We start from the raw sequence: 22,203 nt of genomic DNA on the forward strand, positions 1-22,203 counted from the left end.
TCACCACTTTTGACCACATAATAGAAGATATTGAAAGCATCAGTTTATCATAAGTGTCTGGGAGTTTTTGTATACAAAGAAGTTGGAATTAAGTAAGATTTACCTGGGAATAAATAGTGCATCTGGCTAGATTAAAAAAAAAATTAATCTGTGAAGGAAGTCTGGAAAGTGTACTCAATTAAATACCTTTTAAAAGCTGGAAACCTCATTTTAAAATGTCACTGGTGAAAGATACTAAGAGATCAGTTTGAATTAAGGCAAAAAGAAGTGGGTGACAAGGTCCATGTCAAGATCTTGACTGAAATCTCTTAAAGTAGGATTTCAGAATAATTTTGCATTTACGCTACAATCCTGCCATTGTAATCAGTAGGAATTACAGACATTCCTGTAGGGGAAACAGTTGGGTCTCTGCTAAATGCTTTAGAAAATCCTTCTCTTAAACTTTTCTATTGAAGAGGGAATATAGAAAATGGCAGACTTGAAAGAAAGTGGAGTTTAATGAAAGCTTTTTTAACTTCAGCTGTCAGGCAAAATATTCTTTAATATATGTACTCTGCCTAACTGGTGGAAAAGTATAAAAATTACAGGATGTAATTTTTATCATGGAGTAACACTGATTAATATTGCAATAGAAGCCTTCATGAGAGGAGTGTATTTTGTAAAAATGTGTATTTTTCCATGAAATTGGAAATTACAAAACACATTTTGAAGAAGATGAATCTTAGGTGGGTTTAACAAAGTTGAAGGCATTAAATGAAGAGCTGTAGAGGAAGATGGAGGGAATAAGGGTAGGCCTGCCACAAAATATGTATTTTATCCATCAACTTGTCTTTTTTGTCTCAAAACATGAGTTTTATGGCTTTTCCCCTTCTGATTATCTCCCTGATCCTGCTGTGGGTGGGAGCAAGAAGCTGCTCTACAGAAATTGTCATTTATGACTGCACTGAAGAAAGAATTAGAAAATGAGGACCAAGAATAGCATGGATATATGGGAATATATGAAGACAAAAATATATGTATGGGGATATATGAAGAGAAAAATCAGTCAAGCAACAGGATTAATAGGGAACAAACTCTTGTAGACCTGGCTTTTGGTGTCCCCAGCTTTGAACTGAAGCTGCTGGTGGTCATTAATGACTCAAGCATTAACTAAGGGTAAACTGTGTGATTATAACTCTATGTGTAATTAAAACACAGGTTTTATTTTGCATTTAAATTAAGAAATGTCTATAGAAAAAAATGAATTGGGAAATATAAATCAAAAATTTTAACATAAATATATGGAAAATATAAAATCATTGACTCTTTTAGGTTGGAAAAGTCCTTTAAGATCATGAGGTCCAACCCATCACTGCCAAGTCCACCACCGAACTATGTCCCAAAGTGCCACATGTAAATGTCTTTTAAATGCCTCCAGGGATGGTTACTCAAACCCTTCACTGGGCAGCCTGTTCCAGTGCTTGACAGCCCTTACAGTGAAGAATGTATTTCTAGTATCCAATCTAAACCGCCAAGCACAATTTGACGTCAATTCTCTTGTCCTGTTGCCTGCTGCTTTGGAGATGAGACTGAGCCCTCACCTGTGTACAACCTCCTGTCAGCTGGTTGTGGAGAAGATCCTCCTTGGCCTCCTTTTTTTCAGGCTAAACAATCCCAGTTCCCTGAGACACTCCTCATAAGACTTGTTCTCTGGTCCCTTTACCAGTTTCAGTGCCCTTCTTTGGACACTTTCCAGCAAATAGATCAATAAATTTACAGCATTTGCTCTTTAAAAATAGTGTACATATACTGCGATTTAAATTAACTCTGCCAATTAGAGTTTAAATGAGTTAATATGAAGTCTTAAAAGAGATTAACCATCTGTCATTTCTCAAATGATCTTAATGGAATAAGTCTTCCATATTACATATATAATTGCTACTAATTTTTGTCTTGTACATGAACTATAAGTGGGAGAAAAACCCCTTGTAATTAAGATAAACTCTAAGTGCGCATTTAAGTGTGTTGGCTATTGATAATGCAAGTAAATCTCATCTGTTGTCACTGCCACACCAGATAGCCAGCTGGTCACCATGGTTCTGTAGTTCTATACCAAATCAATGCAAAGGAGACAGAAGGCCGAAGTAATTGTAATTTTTGAATGCAGAGAGATCAAAAGGGAAAAATACCTAATACATTCTTATTATTTAAATTATTTTAATTTAATCTGGGTTCACAAGTTCTTCGCGGAGCAGTGAATATCTGTTGCATCATGTTTCAAGATTACAGTTGCAGGGATGTATTCTATTTAAATTTTTGGGAACTTTTATGCATTTCTGCACCTTAAAAATTATCTCAGCCCATATTTTCCAGTGTTGTTAATGGATGATTCATGAAAACTGCCAGCATATTTTCCATCCCTAAGTAAGGGATTCAACTCAGTTGTCATTCCTATTTGCTATTGGATTGGATTATGATTATTTTTTTTTCTTAGACCTTTTCAGAATCTGGATACACAAGGCATATATTGGGAAGATTCACAGTGTGCATGTAGGAAATTTTATACAGACATTTATTTTTAATCATAAAATATGCAGTAGGAAGGATAGGGGCTGATGTTGCATAGTGTGAACGAGGAGGCAGGTGCCACACCTTGTGGACAACATATTAAATTTTACTAAGTTCAGCAAGAATCTCTGCACAGATAACAAATTCGGAAAGACAGGTCCCCAGCTGTCACTGCATTGAGATGCATCACAGCATCTAGTAGGTCTGGATCAGTTTATTCCACCAGTCTCACTTTGTAGGGGGCAATACTTCACCCTAGATACCCTGCTGAAGTAAAGTTTTTCTCAAACAAGCAATGTGGGATATTCTTAAATAGTATTTCACAATAAGTCAAAATAAAATTCTTAACCTTTACTATATTCTTCACATATATCCTGTATATGTATATATATACATATATATGTGTATGTATAGATATACACGTATATACATGCATGTATATATGTATACACATACATGTATATATATATGTATATATATTTTTGTGTGTATAATGTATTTGCATACACAAATATGCAAAAGTAAATCAATTGCATCATCACATAATTTTTGCCTTGTTGTCTGTATCCTAAGAATTATTTAATGAGACATACATAAGCACTTACTTTTACTGTTATTCTTACCATGAGGCAATAGCAAATTTTGAATTAAAATTTTTTCTCTATCTAGAAAGATCTCATTCCAGAGGTAGTTTAGTCAATATAAATAGAGTATTTAAGACTTCATTTGATTCCCAGAACAGTGCTGTTATGAAATTCAACAGTGTTGAGCTTAAGTCCTGGACAGTGCAAAATGGATTTCAGATATACTAGGTAATAAAGCTTTAGGATTCGTTGAAACCAGTGCATTTGGTCTTTGTTTATGCAAGTTCAGGTTGGGAAATCATTAAAATTTCATTAAAATTTCATTGAAATTTCTCTGCAGAAATAATTTTCATTTCTTTGCCTCTGTAATTGTCTCCAGCCTGTCCCTATCTTCATTATAGTGTGCAGTGAAATAAGTATGGAACATTCATTTAATGTGGCATGATTTCTAAAGAGTTTTGAAATAAATGGCCTCGAGAAATAAAATTTTAGCATTTCTAAATCAGGCAAATAATGTTTCAAGACTGGTTTTTGAAATTAAAAACCAGATTGTAGCGTCTGTTTTAATGATTCTTTTATAAATTGCTTTTTTGCTTCTTTATAATGCATGGTCCTATCTGCTTCTGCAGTTTCTGATTTGGTATTTAAGGTTGCTCAACTCAGGAACTGCAATTTTCTCCTTTTTCTTTTAAGGTGACTTTCCAAGTGTTTGATTAAAAAAAGAAACCAAAGTGATAAGCATGAACTAAGGAAGAATTATGAACAGAGCACCACCCTTTTTGTTAAGAATAAGTATTTCTGTTTTAATAAAGCTGAACAATCTGTCTTGTTATCACTAGCGATAAACCTGTTTCTGGTGGGCTCTAAATTGGTGTGGATAGTGTGCCAAGTGCTGAAAGAGAAGATGTAGTGACATGGTTTCTGTACAGGATTTCTTCAGGTGTAGTTTAGCCATGTAAGCAGTCCATAAAAGAGCCACTCCTGAAGTTTAAGCTGTCTGCTCTGTTAGGTGTCACTGTAGAAAGCAGTATGAAGAAACACTGTCTTTAGATGATTTTGTGTTATTGAAGCTAAGATCAGGTGATACAGAGAAACAAATTTAGATGGATTGTAAAACCTACTGATCCTCCTTTTTTTGCCAATTTTTTTGTATTCCAATCATGTTAAAATCTCCTTTAATTGGATCACAGATTTTCTCCTCTCTGAAACATTTTCCACCTAAAAATGACATGTAAACTTCAATCCAGGAATCATTTATTAAAACATGAATTTTTTATGAGTCAGTAATATGTGATTTCAATAAAAATAGATCTGAAGTTTGAGCAGGTAACCACAGAAGAAGTGATGGCTGTTTCAATACAGTTTGTGCAGAAGCATACTCCATGAACTTTCTTGCATGAGGATAAGAAACCCCAAAGCTTACGTAGAGTAGGATACCAGGGATATTACCTTTGCATCCAAGTCCTGCTATTTAGCCCATGGAAAGTTAATTTTATTGATCTTGTATGCTTTAAGAAAAAGAAAATTCCATCTTCAAAGACTCAGTAGTTTTTCTTACCCCCAAAAAGCAAGGCACACTCAAATGTGGCAGTCATCTCTTTATATGAAGGACACTCACCTGTGCAAATGATCTTCAAGGCTCTGCTCCTGCAAACCTTGGTGGGCTTCCAGAGCTGTTCCAGCCACACACATAGAGCCCTTCCTCCTGCTGTGGCAGTCTGCAATCACCTGCTGCTCTCTAATATACTCTTTCCTCTCGTTAAGAGCTGCTGTACATGCCAGGGGTGCTTCTGCATTCCTAAGGCATAAGATGGATGGCTATGCTTGCTCTTTGAGCATGATACTTAATTTGTCAAATGTAGTTATTTAAGCTGAGTTTACCAGTGTGATGTATTCCTTCTCCTGAGATACCAAGATAATGTCTTTGCAGGGTATTTTGGCCTGATGAATAAGTTTCACATATTCTCATAATAATTTACTTCTTGTGTGTTATTTAAAAAATACAAAATAATTAATATTTAAATAAAACCCCATATTTAAATAATATCATAATATTAACATAAAATAAGAAAGCCAGGGTACTGTTACAATATAGATTATACTTTTAAACCAAATTTGCATGACCATTACTTTATTTTTGTATTATGGAGTGGTTTCACATAAATTCTGTTTCAGCCAGCATAAGTGATTTCACTATGTTAGGAGGTCAGAGCCAAATATTGTTAAGTGGATTTTAGAGGGGCTGGATCATTTGGTGAACAATAACAATTTTGGTTATTCGTGCTGAGAGCAAAGTAATTAAATCTCATGCTGTAGGGCAGAGGCCTGCAGCCTGTGCTCTGCTCTACCCAGGGAGGGTTGAAGAGAGCATGATTGGTGGTACAACAGACACAACTCCTTGTTTAGAAGAGGGATATTAGGTTAATGTTATTAAAAACCAAACAAATAAACACTTAACAACAGCAAACCCACAAAAATAAAACTAAACTTGTGTAGCATTTAAAATTTATTAGTTATATTAAGGTGAATGTTTCCTCCTTTTAAATAACAGGTCCCTGCCATTACTAGAGGAAAATTTGCCTCTACTGATGGATTGGATATGTGTCATTCTGCCAGTTTTATACTCCTACAGTTTTATGGCCACTATTGAAATAGCACGTTGAAAATTTCCATAGTGATTTGCAAATGTTAAGAAATTAATTTTCTTGACAACTCAGTGGGATATGTGCAGTCGTTATTTATAAAGAGGAAGATTCAGAGCAGTCTTCCCCCTCAAAATGGGGGAAGAAAGAGCATCTGATTCCAGATTAGGCTAAAAAGGCAGAACTGGTCTAAGCTGCACTAATAAAATTCACTAAAACCTGGCCAGAATGATAGCTATGAAAACTTCACATGCAGGTTAGCCCATGTGTGCTGATTGAAATTAGATGTCTTTATGTTCTCCAAACAGCTGGTTTTCCTGAAATTTAAATTTCAGGACTCTGAAATTATATGTGGATAGATGAATACTGTTGATTTAACAAAAAATGCAAGGAGTATTTCCAGAAGATCGAAGCATTTTATTTTGACGCCTACAGACTAAGATACTGCATTTTGAAAATAATAGAGCTTTTCATGTATCATTTTGAAATGACGCATTAGGGCATCTTATTTTAAGATTCCATTTACCATTTCTTAAAAATCACAAGCTAAAACATTAAAAAGTTCTGTACCCTAAATACTTAAGCAATGCTCTTTTTTTCCAGATTAAGTAGTGCACTACAAGCCAACACAAAATCACATTCTCCAGACTGTTAATTTATTCCCAAAAGGGATATTTCCTAGCATGTCCTAGTCACCAGACTGAGGAGTCTCATCCATCACACTCCGGTGCTAAGACATACCATGCTAGAAGCCCCTTGAAAAGCAGGCAGACCTCTGTTTCCAGGTTATTTATTTCATCTAAATAAAGTGCTTTGTATGGGCTGAGGGGAAGGAAAACATGGGCTGCACTTTGAAGACCTGCCTTCTGCTAACCACGGCGTTTGCAGATTGGAGCGTGCGTCTCACACCGTTAGTCAGCTTTCTGAAGGAAACCCAAAGAATCCCACATAAGATCAACCTGCATGAATAAATTACACAGTAGAAGTAGCATATGGTTTTTCAGTATGCTAGCCAGCTCTTCGGCAAATGTTTAAGAGAATACTGTAGCCCACATAGAAAGTGTAATGATGGTGGCTCCCTGTTAATGAAGGTGGAACTGCAGTGCAGTTACTACATACTAGTATGGGATAAAAATAGATACCCTGCCTGTCCCATGGTTACACGTTCACATAGGATACATTGCCAGTAAATACTACTGTGTTTCTCTTTTCTAATCTGGAAACCTATACAAATCTCCTATTTTGTTGTGGTTTTTAAAAATTCAGGACCATTCTTGCTTCCCTTTTCAGAGCATGACGAATGTGTAACAAACCAGCACAACTGTGATGAGAATGCACTCTGCTTTAACACCGTGGGTGGGCACAACTGCGTCTGCAAGCCAGGGTACACGGGAAATGGCACCATCTGCAAAGGTAAGCTGCTGGAAACCTGAAAGAGATGCTCTGTCATTGTTGATGCAGTTCTGGTAGTTTGCCTTGAACAAGAGAGACAAAACGCCAAGCTAGGCACTTGGGTCCTTCACCTATATGATCTTCACAGGCTTATATACACTGACTTTGCATTGGCAGTCTGCAGTAATTTGAAGATGATGCATACAGAGATATTAGGCTCTAAAATTTGAAGTAGTTATGTTTCATTTTTTGTGTCAGCAGTTTCTATATATGGTACAGCATTCAAGGAGGCCTGCAGTTACCAAAAAACTTAGTCTGTGAAAACATTGTCAGATTTATATTGTCCGTGGTCAGTGACTTGCTGTTTTACTTGGATGAACTAAAAATTGTTTGGTATGTCTTGTTATCCTAAGTGAGAAAAGCAGTAGACATGGGCATACAAAACTTCCACTACAAGTGAGGCAGTGTTTTCTAATGTGTATTCTAACATTCTGATTCACTGCTAAATATTAGGACTTAAATTTCTAGTCTTAAAAAGATGCTTTCCCAGAGGTACAAGACTGCTTTTATTCCTGTTGCATTTCACATCAGAAGAAATTATACTTGGTAGCTGGGCCCAAATCCTTGGAATTTCTCAAGCTCTGACCACAGGATATAGAGAGTGCTTGAAAATAAAAGTATTGTAGCTGTAGGGGAATAAGCTCAGATGTGAGAAGTGGGACAGATGCAGCAATATCACAGCCAGTGTTCCTTGAGGTTGGGCCTTGGTGCTCTTGATCTCATAGAATCTAAAAGTCCAGAGCTAACATTGGTAATGTCACATAGATGCCTTCTGCTGCTGTCTATTGCCAAATCTAAGCAACCCAGAATTTCTTTAATTGCTAAGTCTGATTAAGGTCTTACCACTAGTTATTCCATCACCTGATTAACAGTACAATTTTTCTATATTACCAAAGAAAAGCTCTTTGTAAAACATCGCACCCTGGTTCACTTCCAGTCAAACACATGGGTAGAGGGACATGTGTCAGCAAATATGTCCTTTTGTGCTGGACTCTCTGGGGAGTAAGAAGAAAGTCTTACCCTGATGAGGTTTAAACCCAAAGCAACTTCTTTCAGAAGAACACAGCTCATTCCTGCCCTGTGCTTGGTAGTAGTCCCAAATTATTCTGCTGGAGGGGAGTCAGCTACTAAAAGATTCTTTGGATCAAAGAGAAGGTGCATAACCCTGTAGCACTGTGTTCAGCTCTTCTGAGTAAGGGCTCTGACTGCAGATCTGACAATTCAGAGGGCACCTGGCCCCACTGTGAAAGAAAAGAATATACCTGCCCTCCCTCCTCAATATTGAGAAGACAGTATGCAGGAGAAGGCTCTAAGACTGTGTATTGAAATCTGAGACATGTACTTCTCCGCAGCCCTGGCTCGGATGCCAGTGTCTGTCAAAGAGACCTGGATATGCCTCTTGCCCCCATGTCTTTGGCAGCTTTCAATGCACTGTGCTACCAGCTGCAGTCCTGTGCACGATGCACCTCTGGATCAGGAAGCTTACGTGTCTCAGTGGCAATGCTCCCTCACCACAGGGCTGGTGTCTCAAAACTGAGAGCTGGATAGCAGCAGATAACAGTTTTCCCTCAGCCATAAGAGCTCATCAGTGCTGCAGTTACACAGAGCAGCTGCAAACCAAAGCCTGGCACCTCTGGCTGGTTACCTCTGGCAGGGCTAGACCAGTGCCCCGAAGCAGCTCTTTGTGTTGGCTATAACTTCCAGATGCCTAGTTTCACCTACAGTTTCTTCTGGCCAGAGCATTTCCAATTCCATATTGCAGATGCTATCAGAACAACTAACAGCTACTATGTTTTCAAGCAGAGTTGGTTGCATTTCTGGGTCTACAGAAGTGGCTCTTGAAAGCACACACTCCTGGAGAATGCTACACCAAAAATACGTAAGCGCAGCATGCCAAAGAACAAACCCAAGGATTGACTTTAAGCTGTAAATGCTAAAAGTTTCAAAGTTCTTCAGAATCCCTTGAAACAAAATTAGTATTTTTATTGTTTCTATTAAATTACTTAATAAAGGACTGAGGTAGCCAGACAGTTTGTGCCTGTTATGTTCAGGCCTTTATTTGGGCAGCAGAACAGACCAGCACTGCCCTAGGAAAGAGTCTGTTCCAAGGGAAGATGTTGTCTTTCACTGCTTCCCAGTGCATGTGAAGGAGCACATATGGGAGCTGTTGTCTTCAGATGATTTACTCTAATCTCCTTCTGTAGCTTGTCAGCCCATCTGGCCAGTGAGGCAGGGGGGCCATAAACCATCTCTTTGTGACCTCTATCCTTGGGAGGAGGCAGTGTCTGCACTCTGTGCCACACGGGCGGCGTTCTGTGCCAGCCTGCTGGCAGACTGTGCCCACCTGCAGGGCTGCTGAGTGGGATTCTCTTACCCTGACACTGTGCTTTTGCATCTTGCAGCATTTTGCAAAGACGGGTGCAGAAACGGAGGAGCCTGCATTGCTTCCAATGTGTGTGCCTGCCCACAAGGCTTCACTGGGCCCAGCTGTGAAACTGGTAAGATTATAACTTAATTTACAATGAAGATAATCCAAGGAGGATGTTTCAAGTAATCCAAGAATAAAGGAGAATTTAAGGTTCTGCCCTAAAAGAGGAAGCTGCCACTAAAACGTTACTCACTTTTCTTATATGCTTCCCAAGAGAATATATTACAGCAATTCTAATTAGAAGCACATGGACTGCAAAAATTAGAACATGAATTAAGACATCTTGGGTTTTGATGTTTCATAATTAATAAGATTATTACGGACTTGCTTTTCACCTCAAATGGCCTTTGGTGTCTTATATAAATAACAGATAATCTGACATCTGGAAATAAATTTAAGTAACTGATTACTTTTGTGCTGTATATGTGTTCCCAGTTCAGTAACCCACCTTCATTTGCAACCTTATTTGAAGACTTGTGATTAACCCAGCTTATTTTACTCAGTGTTAAGGCAGGTTTCAGTGTTCCTACTGCTTTTACCTCCTTTCACAAGCATTCCTTTATCTTCCCCTGCTACCCCTGAGGATGGCAGTATCACAAGGCTTTGTTTTAGAACTTTATTTTTTAAGTCTTAGATCTAATCAAATTATATTGCCCAGTAGAGTATGGAGAATGTTAATTCTTAGCATCTCAAGTGCCTGTAAATAATTTTTCAAAGTTCAAATTAATAGCTTCAGCACCTTTATTGCTGCAGAATTTTTAAGTGCATTCTAAGCATACTTGCCTCCAGGAGGTAAAGGGAGAAAGCTTTCTTAGATTAATTGGCTTCAGTATGCCTAATAAAAGGGCAGTCTGCCACCTGTGATTGACTATTGTTGCTGTTCTATATTGCCTTCAATAAATCTTCCAAACAGTAGAAAGGAGGTCATTTGAGCAAGTATTGCTTTCATTTGACTTGTAAACATATCTTGTTTAATGAAAAACACAGACCAGTCTGAATTCTGTATTATCTGGTCTATTTGAGAGGTGAGAAATGTGGTTGTTTTCATTCTTCTGTATTTGATCAGATATTCCCACAGAACAAACAAGGGCTGCTATGTGAAAAGCAGCATCCTAATTGCTCATGTATTTCTAAAACAATGTTAAAAGAACAAGTTTTCAAATATTGCTCGCTATTTTACAGACTGTACATACCATAGTACAGGGTACCAAGGTCACTCCATTGTAACACTGCTTGGAATAAATTGTATGCTAAGATATTGCTGAAGTATTAAAGCAGTTAATTTGTTTTAGTGATAGCTGTCTTATATGCTCCTTGAACTGCTCTCCTGGTTTCAACTAAATATAACATGTATAGTTTCAAAGTGCATAATCATCTCCTGCAGCTTTGTACTCCTATCCTGAAGTGTGTAGACTGGAAGCATATTCTCCTTAGTTTCCTTCTATAGTCAATATTAATAGTCACTATCAAAGAGAGACCTTACTGGCTTTTTAGAATTGACCCTGGAAGTCCTGCCTATACTCCCTTCTTTATAGGACAAACCAGGGACACTCAGTCCCCAGTCTAGTAAATTCAAGTACCTTAAGCTGACTTAAGTTAGATTAACTGCATTCAGCCCCAAATGTCTTTCAAAAGAATCTGAACTGCTGGCCTAACTTCCATCCTCCCTGCCCTTCAGGAAACATATAGGGAGGCAGGCAGAGGCTTGGAGCACATCTTGTGCCTTTCTGAATACCTGATCTCAATGTTTAATATCAAGTTAGTATGGTGGTGACCGGATATCACATAGCTAGTGATAATGTTGCTATGATGTGGAGCCAATTGCCAGCCCCAAACCAATTTCATAGCTTAGTTTTCTGAGGAGAAGACCCTCTCTCCTGTTTAATTTCTGTTGAACATGGTATTTTTTTCCTGCTGTAGAAATAAATAATGCTAGAGGTCGGCAACAGGAGCACAGGTCTGGTGAGCTCATGTGGAGACTAATATGCAGAGTAGGATCATCATCTACTTGTGCATGGCTTTGAAACATGCAATCTGAAATATGGTGAGAGTGGCGAATGGATGAAGTATCTGGTGGGTAAAGAGTAAAAGCTGATTTTTTTTTGAGACTGCACTGTAAGAAAGAGGGTGCTGTATATAGCCTTAAAAGAAAACTGGAGCTTCAAACAGTACACATTCACTCATAGCAAATGTAGCTGAGTTTTGCTGAAGGTACTCCTCGTTAGGCTTGAAATGTTTCAAGATGTTCGTACTACAAATAATTTATGCTGGAAGCTTCCCTTTGAACAGTCTCTGTGTCTGCAAAGGTGATGCAATCTTCTCTAGGCAGATGTCTTCCATTGCTGTCGCATACAGAGAAGGGGGAAGATTCATGTAAAGGTGCCAAATTTGTTTTAAAATTGCACATCACTTATTTCTGTTTATGATACACATATTTTAAAACTGCTTATTGAAGAATCCTGGGATTTTAAACTTAAAATATTCAGTTACGTAGACATTGTCGGCAGCTGCCGAACCTATGAATTAATTATCAGGAGATTGAATCCACACCCCAACAATAACCTAGAAAATGCAATCATCAGTTCTTACTGTTTCCTTCTGTAAAAGGTGGTTTAGGAGTTCTGTTTAAATCATTTCTCAAAATCATAGAAAAGAAAGGATGAAGTTGGAAGGGACTTCTGGAGATCATCTTGTCTCACCCCCCTGCTCAGAGCAGGGTCAAATAAAACTAGCTTCTACAGCTGGCATACAGGACTGTGCCCTGTTGGATTTGGAGTGTTTTTAGGGTTGGAGACTCCACAAATTCTCTGGGCAACCAATTCCAGTTTTCAATCACCCTCAGAGTACAAAAAAATTATTTTCATTATGTTCACATAAAATTTGCCATGTCCCTAGTCCCTTTTCTGGACGTGACTGAGAGTTTCTAGCTTCTTCCATCGCTGTTAGGTATTTTTACACGGTTACAAGTTTCCCTTCAGCCTTTTCATTTCCAGGCTGAGCATCTCAGCTCTATTAGCCTCTCCTGGTATGACAGGTGCTCTAATCCATAAATCATCTTCACTGCACTGCACTGGCTTTGCTCCATGTCTGTCCTGTACTAGGGAAAACAGTGCAAGATCCAGCACTCCAGAGAGGATCTAGCAGTATGAAATAGGGGGGCACGATCATGTCCCGTGACCTGCTGGCAGTACTCATCCTAATGCAACTCTGGAGGTTGTTGGCCGCCTTTGCTACAAGTGCACAATGCTGCCTCATATTCAGCTCATGTGCACCAACCTCCAGGTTGGTTTCAATCAAGTAGCTTTTCCACTGCCCTTCTGGTGCCTGAGGTTGTTTCTTAATTGTTGTAGGACTTTGCATTTCCCTCTGAACTTGAAGAAATTCCCAGTGGCCAGTTTCTCAAGCCTGTGGAGGTCCCTCTGAATGTCACTATCATTAAATCTGGTGTAGCAACTTCTCCTCCAAATTTCCAGTAATCTGAAAATGTGCTGAGGGTGCTCTCTGCCTTATTGAGCAGATGTTAAACGGTCCTGGCCCAGCGCCTGGTGTTTACCTTGGTGTATGTTTGATAAGTGACTAGTCTCCAAATGGATGTTGTACAGCTGATCAGAGCTCTCTGACACTGGGCACTCTGCAGGTTTTCTGTCTATCTCTCTGTCTATTTATTTAGCCTGCACTTTTTAGCTTGTCTCAGGATGTTATGTGAGTATCAAAAATTTTACTAAGGTAACCAACATGTACTGCTCTTCTCCCTTTCACCAAACCTAGTCATCTTTATTCCTCTTCATAAATCAGTGTTGTCTGTTCCAAATTACTTTCTTGTCCTTAATCCTGTTTAGAGGATACCATAATATTCCCAGGGTGGAGGTAAGACTGACTAATCTATAGTTCTCTGGATCCTTGCCTTTTTCAAAGATAGGAAGAGTATTTTCTTTCTTCCGTTTCTGAGGAGCTTCTTTCAGTCACCCTGACCTTTCAAAGACAATTCAGGTTGGCCTCAAGTGTGACATGATCCAGCTTCCTCAGCAATCCTGGGTGCATCCAGTCAGGTTTGATTGACCTGTGTTTTTTTCCAGTTTATTTAGATATTGATCCTTCTCCACCATGGGCAGATTTTTCTTGCTTCAGACAGAATTTTCCACTGGTCTTGGTGACCTGGGACACCTGAAGGCAAATCTTACCTAAAAAGACCAAAAAAGGAGGTGTTGAGCATCTCACTGTTTAGAATTTCCTTTCCAAAACCCATCTTTGCATACTCAATCAGTATCTATATTTCTCCCAAAGCCTGAGAGGGATGATGCTGTCCATGCTTAGGTCCTGCTTGTGCAGCCTAAATTCTGCTAGATTTGTAAAGAGAAGTGAAGTCCTATGTAAGTAAGAGGAGGTTCATACAATTTTTTTGCTTCCAAAATGGGGCTTCTGGGGCATCAGCAGGAGTCTCATTTCTGTTGGAAACACAAGAAGGAGAATCAACTGTTACTGCTGGTTGGCTATTTCAATGTGCTGTATTCACTGTGGACTGTCTTACAGTTAACAGAGCACATGGGGCTGTTACAACACCTTTGAATGATCTGTTGGGAGCCTTTTAGAATAATCATGACCTGTGTTATGTGGAAATGGACCAGTGGAATGACGCAGCAGATGGAAGAATCATATGCAGATATATCAGCCTATACCACATTTTTAAAAAAATGGTATTAAGCCATAAAAACTAGGCTAAAAGTCATCAAGTCACAAAAATTAGTGGGAGAATTTCTGTGTCTCCTCCCAAAGGATACAGATTGAGACATTATTGATGTTGGAGATACATTCATTGGCTTAGGGAAGTGGGGTTTATAGATTAAAAAAATTTAAAGTTTTATAAGGCACACCAGCAGTTTATCAAGTAGAGCAGCTTTCTGCAGTGTAGAGATGAGACTACCAAGTAAATCCAAATGTATTTGTGCCTGGTAAACTTTTTCAAAATACCTGATTTAATACTGTCTTCTTTGATTGCAAAATTTTGAATTCTTCAATTGGCATTTTTAAGCTCTGTCTTAAATGGTATTTGAAGTTTATTAGATTTAGAACTCAGAACAGGATTACTTTGTTAGATTTGCTTGATGTTACTGCAACTCTCCATTAATCTGGTGAACCTGTTCTCCTACTATATATGCGTATCTATTAGTGTATGCATACAAGATTACTGCATTTTTGCTGCTTGTCAGCTTCTTTTTTGAGTTTCCACACTTGTTTTGTGCTTTGAGTATTCCTGTGGATAGCTTTTAATTATGCATGAGATAAAAAAGCAGAGTGTGCTACTAGTAGTGTTTTGATGTAGATTTTGTTAACAGGTGGCTGCAAGTTTTTGGATGATTTTCTGCTATTTGAATTTCCTGCTAATGAATTTTCCTTGGTTATTGCAGGAATCATGTCCACCTGTTACTAAACAATCCACATTCAAGCTGCTGAAAATAAACTGGCAGACAAAGCTGTTACCTTTGAAAGCAACAATTGAGAAAAATTTTAGCTTAGAGATTCTACATTAATTCAGCCATACATTATTACTAATATTTGGCTTAATTAAAGGTGTAACTGAATTTATGGAAAAAAGTGGTGACTGTGAGATGAGGGTGAGATGACCCTCTCTCACCTGAGCTCTTATCAGAAATAGCCAAAGACAAGTAAAAGATATTATTTGGATCTCTGCATTTTTTCTCCTTTTTCTTTTCCATGTATGGAAAACTTCCCCCTTAAGGGATGTTGCTAAAACAGATTCTTGCAACATTTGTGGTTCAGCATGCTGAAATATGACCCAGAGAAGTGGTTTTGATAAATAATTGTTGTAGATCAGACCTTGTCAGTTTTGTGCTACTTTCTGTATAAGCTAAATAATCTATATAAGCTATATAATTAATATGCATAACTATTACTCTTCTCAGCAAATCCAGATAAGTTTTTTCATGTGCACTGACCCTAATAGACCTCAGGGTATTAAAGGCTGTTTTTACTTCTGTTTCAAAGAAAGCTTGTGAAAATCTTCTAATTATGATTTCCCAGTTATTAGGAAAAATGTTTTATTTGTATTGGAAAAGAAGACTTTGTCAAAGTAACCAGAGAGCTTGTTAATTTGGATGAGTTTGCAAAAATGAAGTGGTTTAGTACTTTCAGCATGACAAGAGAACGGCTTCCATTTAAGCTCTTGATCCCTTGTGTTCAGTTCAAACAACCACCATCATCTTGTGGCCAGGTAGGCTCTGAAGGTAAAGCTGTGACACAAATGGTATTTGAAGCCTATAGAGTTTGAAACAAGGCTTTACGAACCAAAATGACTTTTGGCAGAATTCTTAAGAATTCTTGGCTTCACTGTCTGTAAGCTGTGAGAGTATCACAGTCAAAACTTTCTGAGCAACTCAGGAATCTGCCATTTGCTCTGTTTTAAGTTACTGATAGCAGATTGGGATTTATAACAATAAAACCAAGAGGCTGAATTTTGTGGTATAAGTGTGCAAGGTCCTGCACAAAGCTGGAGTAAGATGTGTGCCCTTCATAGTCTAGCAGGGGAAGCCAGTTGTGTCCTGGGGTAGATGAGTATAACAAGAGACTCTTTGAGCAGAAAGCACATTAGGGCTAATATTTTCATTCTCTGAAATCCTTAAGGGATTGCTGGGGGGTTTAGTGAAGGAACAAACAGAAGAAGGGAGCAAGAGAAGTGGAATAAACATAAAGGGAACACAGGCATGGACTGTCCAAAGCAAGAGTAAGAAGGGACACCTCCCCAGTTTTATTTGTTTTCACAGTCCACTGGACTTGTTTGGAATTTGGTGTCTTGAGTATTCAGGTTCCTGGTTTTGGGCTCCTAAGTTTGAAATTTAGAAGTTAGAGGATATTTTTGTCAGGGAATATTCTATTTGCATTAAGGTCTGACTTGAATTCGTGGAAATAAGAGGAAGTTGAGCTACTCTATAGAGTCTAGAAAAAACTTCTGCAAACAAATAGTTCTTAAGCATGATTTGCGGCATAAAACATTTTAAAAGATGCCAGTGTGCCATAGGAATTCATTATGTTCTGAAAGTCAGGCCTTTGGAGTCACTGAAAGTCTTGCATTTCAATGACAGTAATTTTCAAAGTTTGTGAGCTAATATAAGCTTTTCCTTTGGTGCATGCAAAAAAAAAAAAAAAAACCAAAAAAAAATCCTCAAAAATCGCCCTGAACAGAGCCCAAAGAAACTCAATTGTGCCTTGCAAGTAGTTGAGATCCAGTTTACTACATGTCCAGCTCATTGCTGGACTTTGTTGCCATAGCCTTGGGGAATCATTGCCATTTTTCTTCTTTGAGTACTTCCAAGTGCTCTCCATTTCCTTGGCAAGTCTCCTAGCTTCCTGCCCTGTTGAAATTTGGATATGTGGCATGTTGGGTTCAGAGGTTTCAGCTTTCCAGCCGTAGCTTGAATATAGATGAAAATACAGAGATCTCAATGTCCTATTTAAACAGGCTTAACCTAAACGTTAACAGGGTGTGCTTTTTATCCTTGGGAGCTGAATCTCTGAAATGGAAACACTTCTGAATTACGCTTCATTTAATAATATCTTCTGTGGTTTCCATTTCAGAAGAAAGAGACAGGGCCCAGCTGCTAAAAATAATGTAATGATTTTGCTGAGGATGTTGAAACATGCTTTATAAATTGCATCTCTGCTACATAAAGTCATTCCTCAGCTTGCACAGGGTGAGTAACGAGTAGTCTGCATTACAGTCTTGCCATTCTCAAAGATGGCTATGTTGCATGTCAGCTACTCATTTCAGAAGCTAGAACAGTGTTTGAGCTAGCCTTGGTTTATTGGGGCAATGCACATAACTAGTGTGTTTAGTGTTGTCCATAGGAAAAGCAGATAGTACAATCATGAGCAAACTTATGGGAAGAATCCTATAACACCAGCTTCTGTGTCTTCTTTAAGCATAGTGGCTAGTTCTTACTTACACTAATATGTCACTATGATAAATTTCCAGGAACCTTAATAATGAATTTTGAATGTATAATTTGTGTTCTGCAGTCGTATCAATGAACTACAATTATGCAATTTGAAATAAGCATCCTCAAGTAGAATTTTTTTGGTGACTTGCGGAGAGGTTAGCAGGATATGGCTGTATGAGGTATATCCTTACAAAGCCATATAAATGTACCACTCATCTGAGGGATAACAGTGCTGCTTTCCTTGTGGTTGTAAAAATTTTTAATGCTTTCAAAATATAAGGTGACTTTTGAAATGCAACCAAGAACTTGTAAGGAGTAGGCTAAAATCAACACAGTTATTTGCACAGTCACTTTACTATACTTTTCGTGTTGCCCAGGGTGAAAACGATTAAATTTTACCTTTTGAGCGACTGTATGTAGTAGCTACTTAGACACTGTATGTGCATAAGAGCAATGACTCACTCAAATACTGAACTGGGCTCCCTTGAACTGTCAAATCCAATATCTTGGTGGTATCACCAAGTCCTTTCAGAACTTGGAAATTTATTTTTTTTTTAATATTTTTTTTTACTTGCCTCAGTTTCAGAGAAATAGTTTCTCAGAACAGTAATCCTAGGAATTTGGACTTCTGCACTGCTTACATGCTTCTGGTTAATGGAGTTTCCTGATGTACTGCATAGGGCACAATATCTGTATCTGCTTCTGACTGGAGATAAATAGGGAGAAATAACCCCACTCACAGAGCGTGACTGTTCCAGGCAGACAGGCCTAATTTGTACTGTGAAATCTGATATTCCTAGAACGTTTCTGAAAAATCTCTTTGTCTGCTCTGGAGCAGAGAGTGCTTTTGGTTCCTGTATTTTTGTTCCTGTAGTCTTCTTGATAAGCCTTACATAAATCATGAGGTTAGGAATCATCATCTTTCCAGCTTCTCTTCTGTTGATAAACTCTGCAGTAGCTAACTGTGTTGTACCTTTTTCCCCTTCTTAAATACACTATCCCAGCTTGGGCTTGGCCGGTGGCAAGTCCGTCTTGGAGGGGGCTGGTGTTGGCTCTCTTGGACATGGGGAAAGCTTCAGACAACTTCTCACAGCAGCCACTGCTGTAGCCTCTCTGCCTTAGAAAACCTGACCATGCAAACTCAACATAGCATCTGTGTTCCCTTTGTCTTGCCTGAAGATTCTCCATTCATTTGTGTGAAGGGCATAAAGTGGTTAAAGTTTATTCTCCAGCTCAAAATAATTTGGAAGATCATTTACAGAGAGTACCAGAAACTACAGCACAGAGTTTCTGCTGAAACTCTTCTCCATAAGATTTTTTTCCTCATGGAAAAGATTAATAAATTTGTAGGTTTTTATTCAGAAATAAGCATAGAAACCTGAGTCTGTGATGTTTACAGTTCAAGTTTAGATTCAGAAAGGAGTGTTGCTCAAAAGAGAATACTGTATATTCCTCAATACTGATAAGAATCTAGCAAATAATAAATTATTGACATTTCAATTGTTATTATAATTAATAATTTCAGCAAACTTCAGCTAACTATGCTCCCATAAAAGCCAAGTCTTTGTATTTACTATTAAGAGGAAGTTTAAAACAGAAAAAGAAAACATGATTGGCAATCTCAGAAACTGTGTTCAGCTAACCCCTGGAGAATGTGCCATTCCTGCAAGGAATGCTCTGTTAACAATGTTCCAAGTGTTAATTAAGGCTACAGAAAGATAGACATGTGCAGCCAATGGATGGGTTGCAAACTTGGCATAAATGGTGTAGATAAGCTGTTTGTGAGATTCTGAAACTCGTGTTTGTGTACAAAACAACTTCCTGCTCTTCCCTTTTTCCAAATATTTTCCTTGAGAATGTATAACAATATGAAGTTAATGACTGGGTGCTGGTGCTATATCAGACTAGTATTTCAAGTATCTGTAAAAATCAAACATCCTTAGAGAGCAGCAGAACTGTATGGGGGCTATTATACTTCTACAAAAATATTTGTGGTCTACATTGTGAGATCTGTCTGAAAAAAAATAATGCAAGACTTCAGTCATAGTATCACAAAAACATAGAATGATTGAGATTAGAAGGGACCTTTAGGAGCATCTAGTTCCAGCCCCTCTGCTGTTGGCAGAGACCCTTTTCCCTGTACCAGGTTGCTCAGAGCTCTGTCCAACCCGGCCTTGAACACCTTCAGGAATGGGCATCCACAGCTTCTCTGGGCAACCTCTTCCAGCTGCACCACCCTCATAGTAAATAACTTCTTCCTAACATCTGATTTAGACCTACTTGAATGGTTTTCAAGCCATTCCCCTTTGTTCTGTCACTGCATGCTCTTTGTAAATTGTCTCATCCAATCTTTCCTTTAAGTTCCCTTCAGGTGCTGGAAGGCCACAATTAGGTTACCCTGAAGTCTTCTCTTTTCCTGGCTGAACAATTCAAATTCTCTCAGCCTTTCCTCATCGGAGAAGTGCTTCATCCCTCTAATGATCTTGTTGGATCTCCTGTGGACTCACCCCAGCAGGTCCATGAGCTCCCTGTGGTGGGGACCCCATAGCTGGCTGCAGCACTGTGGGTGAGGTCTCTCCAGAGTGGAGTAGAGGGGCAGAGGAGGGGCAGAATCACCTCCCTCGACTGTCTAATCCTGTCTCTTTTGATGCAGCCCAGGATGTGTTTAGCTTACTGGACCATGCCCAGCTTTGACTCTCTGGGTCATGTCCAGCCTCTCCTCGCCCAGCACCCCCAGCCCTTCTCAGCAGGGCTGCTCTCCATCTGTCCATCCCCAGCCTGTGCTCATACCAGGGTTTGCCCCAACCCAGGTGCAGCACCCTGCCCTTGGTCTCGTCAAACCCCATGAGATTCCCATGGACCCACTGCTCAGGCCTGTCCAGGTCCCTCTGGACGGCATCCTGTGCTCCAGGTGTGTCAACTGCACCACTCAGCTCAGTGTCACTGCAAACGTGCTGAGGGTGCACTCGATCCCTTCATCCATGGCATTAATGAAGGCATTAAATAACATCAGCCCTAATATGGACAGTTACTATCAGTGAGTGTCCTTGTGACTTCTGTGCTCTATCTGTACTACCAAATAAAGCAGGTGGGAGAGAAAGGGCAAGGGGTAGATGGTACCTCACTTTCTCCTCATTTTACAGATTTGGGATCAAGCCACACAAGGAAAATTGAATAGGTGACAAAGTTTCCATTAGAGGACAGTAGCAGATAATCTCATTTCTTCTCCCCTTGCCCCTCTGTTAAATATGTCAATAGCTGAGAGAAAACATGGTGGGGTTTATAGCATATTGTTTGTCAGTGGGAAGTCAGTGAATTTGTAAAACCTAAAAAAAACCCCTTTGACCTTCCCGGAGGGCATTTTCAAAACTGGCTATCTCATTATATAGAGAAAAAAAAAAAAGGTTTAAAACTTGCCTTTGAGAGTAAACAATGAGATCTGCAGCAAGCAAAGAGGTAAGCCAGGGTTCTGCAGATCAGATACTTTTGCCGGCTTGAAATGTTTGAAAGGAAGATCAGGCTCCCTGTTCTCACCTGAATTTTTCTCAGATAGGAAAAACAAGCTCAAAAATGGCAGTGAAACTACTTTAGAAGCTTAGAATGTTTACTTGCTTTACTTTGCTTTCATTTTTATTTATAACTATTCTCAAAGAAAATCTTTGAAAGAATTTAAAAAAAAATGCCTATATTGAATTTAATGTGCATTCTAGATTTAGGCATGAACCCTGCTTACCTCATCCTTTCAGTTTTATAACTAAAGATGCCTTGCTGCTTCATCCTTCTGTGTCTTTTTCTCCATATTCCTTGCCTGACACAGCTTCTTGGGTGGATATGATTTCTTTCCTTCCTCACTGTCAACAGTTTTAAATCACAAAAGATTTTTTCTTTGCTGAAGAGTCATGTACGGATACTTACCTTTTTCTCTTTATATCTTTCTTTAGCTTGTTGCAAAACTCCAATCATATATGTAGCACTTTAAGAAAAAAAAAATGGGGAGAAAGAAACCAGGGAAGAGAGAATACTACAAAAGAGCTCTAAGGAGACAGGATTTTCATGTTATTTCTAAAAAAATCTAAATGTATCCACTACTTAGCTATTATTTGCTATGGGGAAAAAAGTCCTTTATTAAACATGAAAACTAAAGTTTCAACTACATTCTTAAAATACAGTGGGCTATAAATAGAATGTGAATAGTTCAGCTGGGCAGCATTATAATAGAATTTTCTTCTGTTATATAAGGAAGATGGGGATGACCTTCATCACTCACTGTAAGCTCTCTCATAAATTATGAGTCATTCAACTATTAGTGGAATTAAAATCTATAACACTGCCAGTCATTGTCCTGTATCCCTATGGAGCTCTTCCTTTTGCTGTCAACATGAGGATGTCTGCAGTCTCTGTACATATCATGCCAATGATATGTTTATAGCCCAAGCAAAGGAATAGTGATTTAGTTTTAAGCTGTTTCTACAGCTTTTTCATACTTATATTGAGAGTATTTATTGTTTTCTTGATGAGTTGTTGTCAGCTATAGCATGAAAGAATGATGTGTGTGGTTTTTTTCCTTTTTTTGTGCTTCAGCAATTTTATACAATCTC

General features: G+C 38.6%; 1 protein-coding gene across 2 annotated transcripts in view; it reads left to right on the forward strand.

Annotated features, from left to right (window-relative positions):
* The window catches only part of NELL2 (neural EGFL like 2), a 134,412-nt gene that overhangs the window by 88,388 nt on the left and 23,821 nt on the right, over positions 1-22,203 (forward strand). For both annotated transcript variants that reach the window (XM_066550363.1, XM_066550364.1), the window contains exons 14-15: positions 7,064-7,186; positions 9,628-9,723. In XM_066550363.1, coding sequence (XP_066406460.1) covers positions 7,064-7,186; positions 9,628-9,723 — 219 coding nt within the window. The remainder of the gene's footprint in view (positions 1-7,063; positions 7,187-9,627; positions 9,724-22,203) is intronic.

This window comes from Molothrus aeneus, chromosome 5 (assembly GCF_037042795.1).
Source record: "Molothrus aeneus isolate 106 chromosome 5, BPBGC_Maene_1.0, whole genome shotgun sequence".
Taxonomy (NCBI): domain Eukaryota; kingdom Metazoa; phylum Chordata; class Aves; order Passeriformes; family Icteridae; genus Molothrus; species Molothrus aeneus.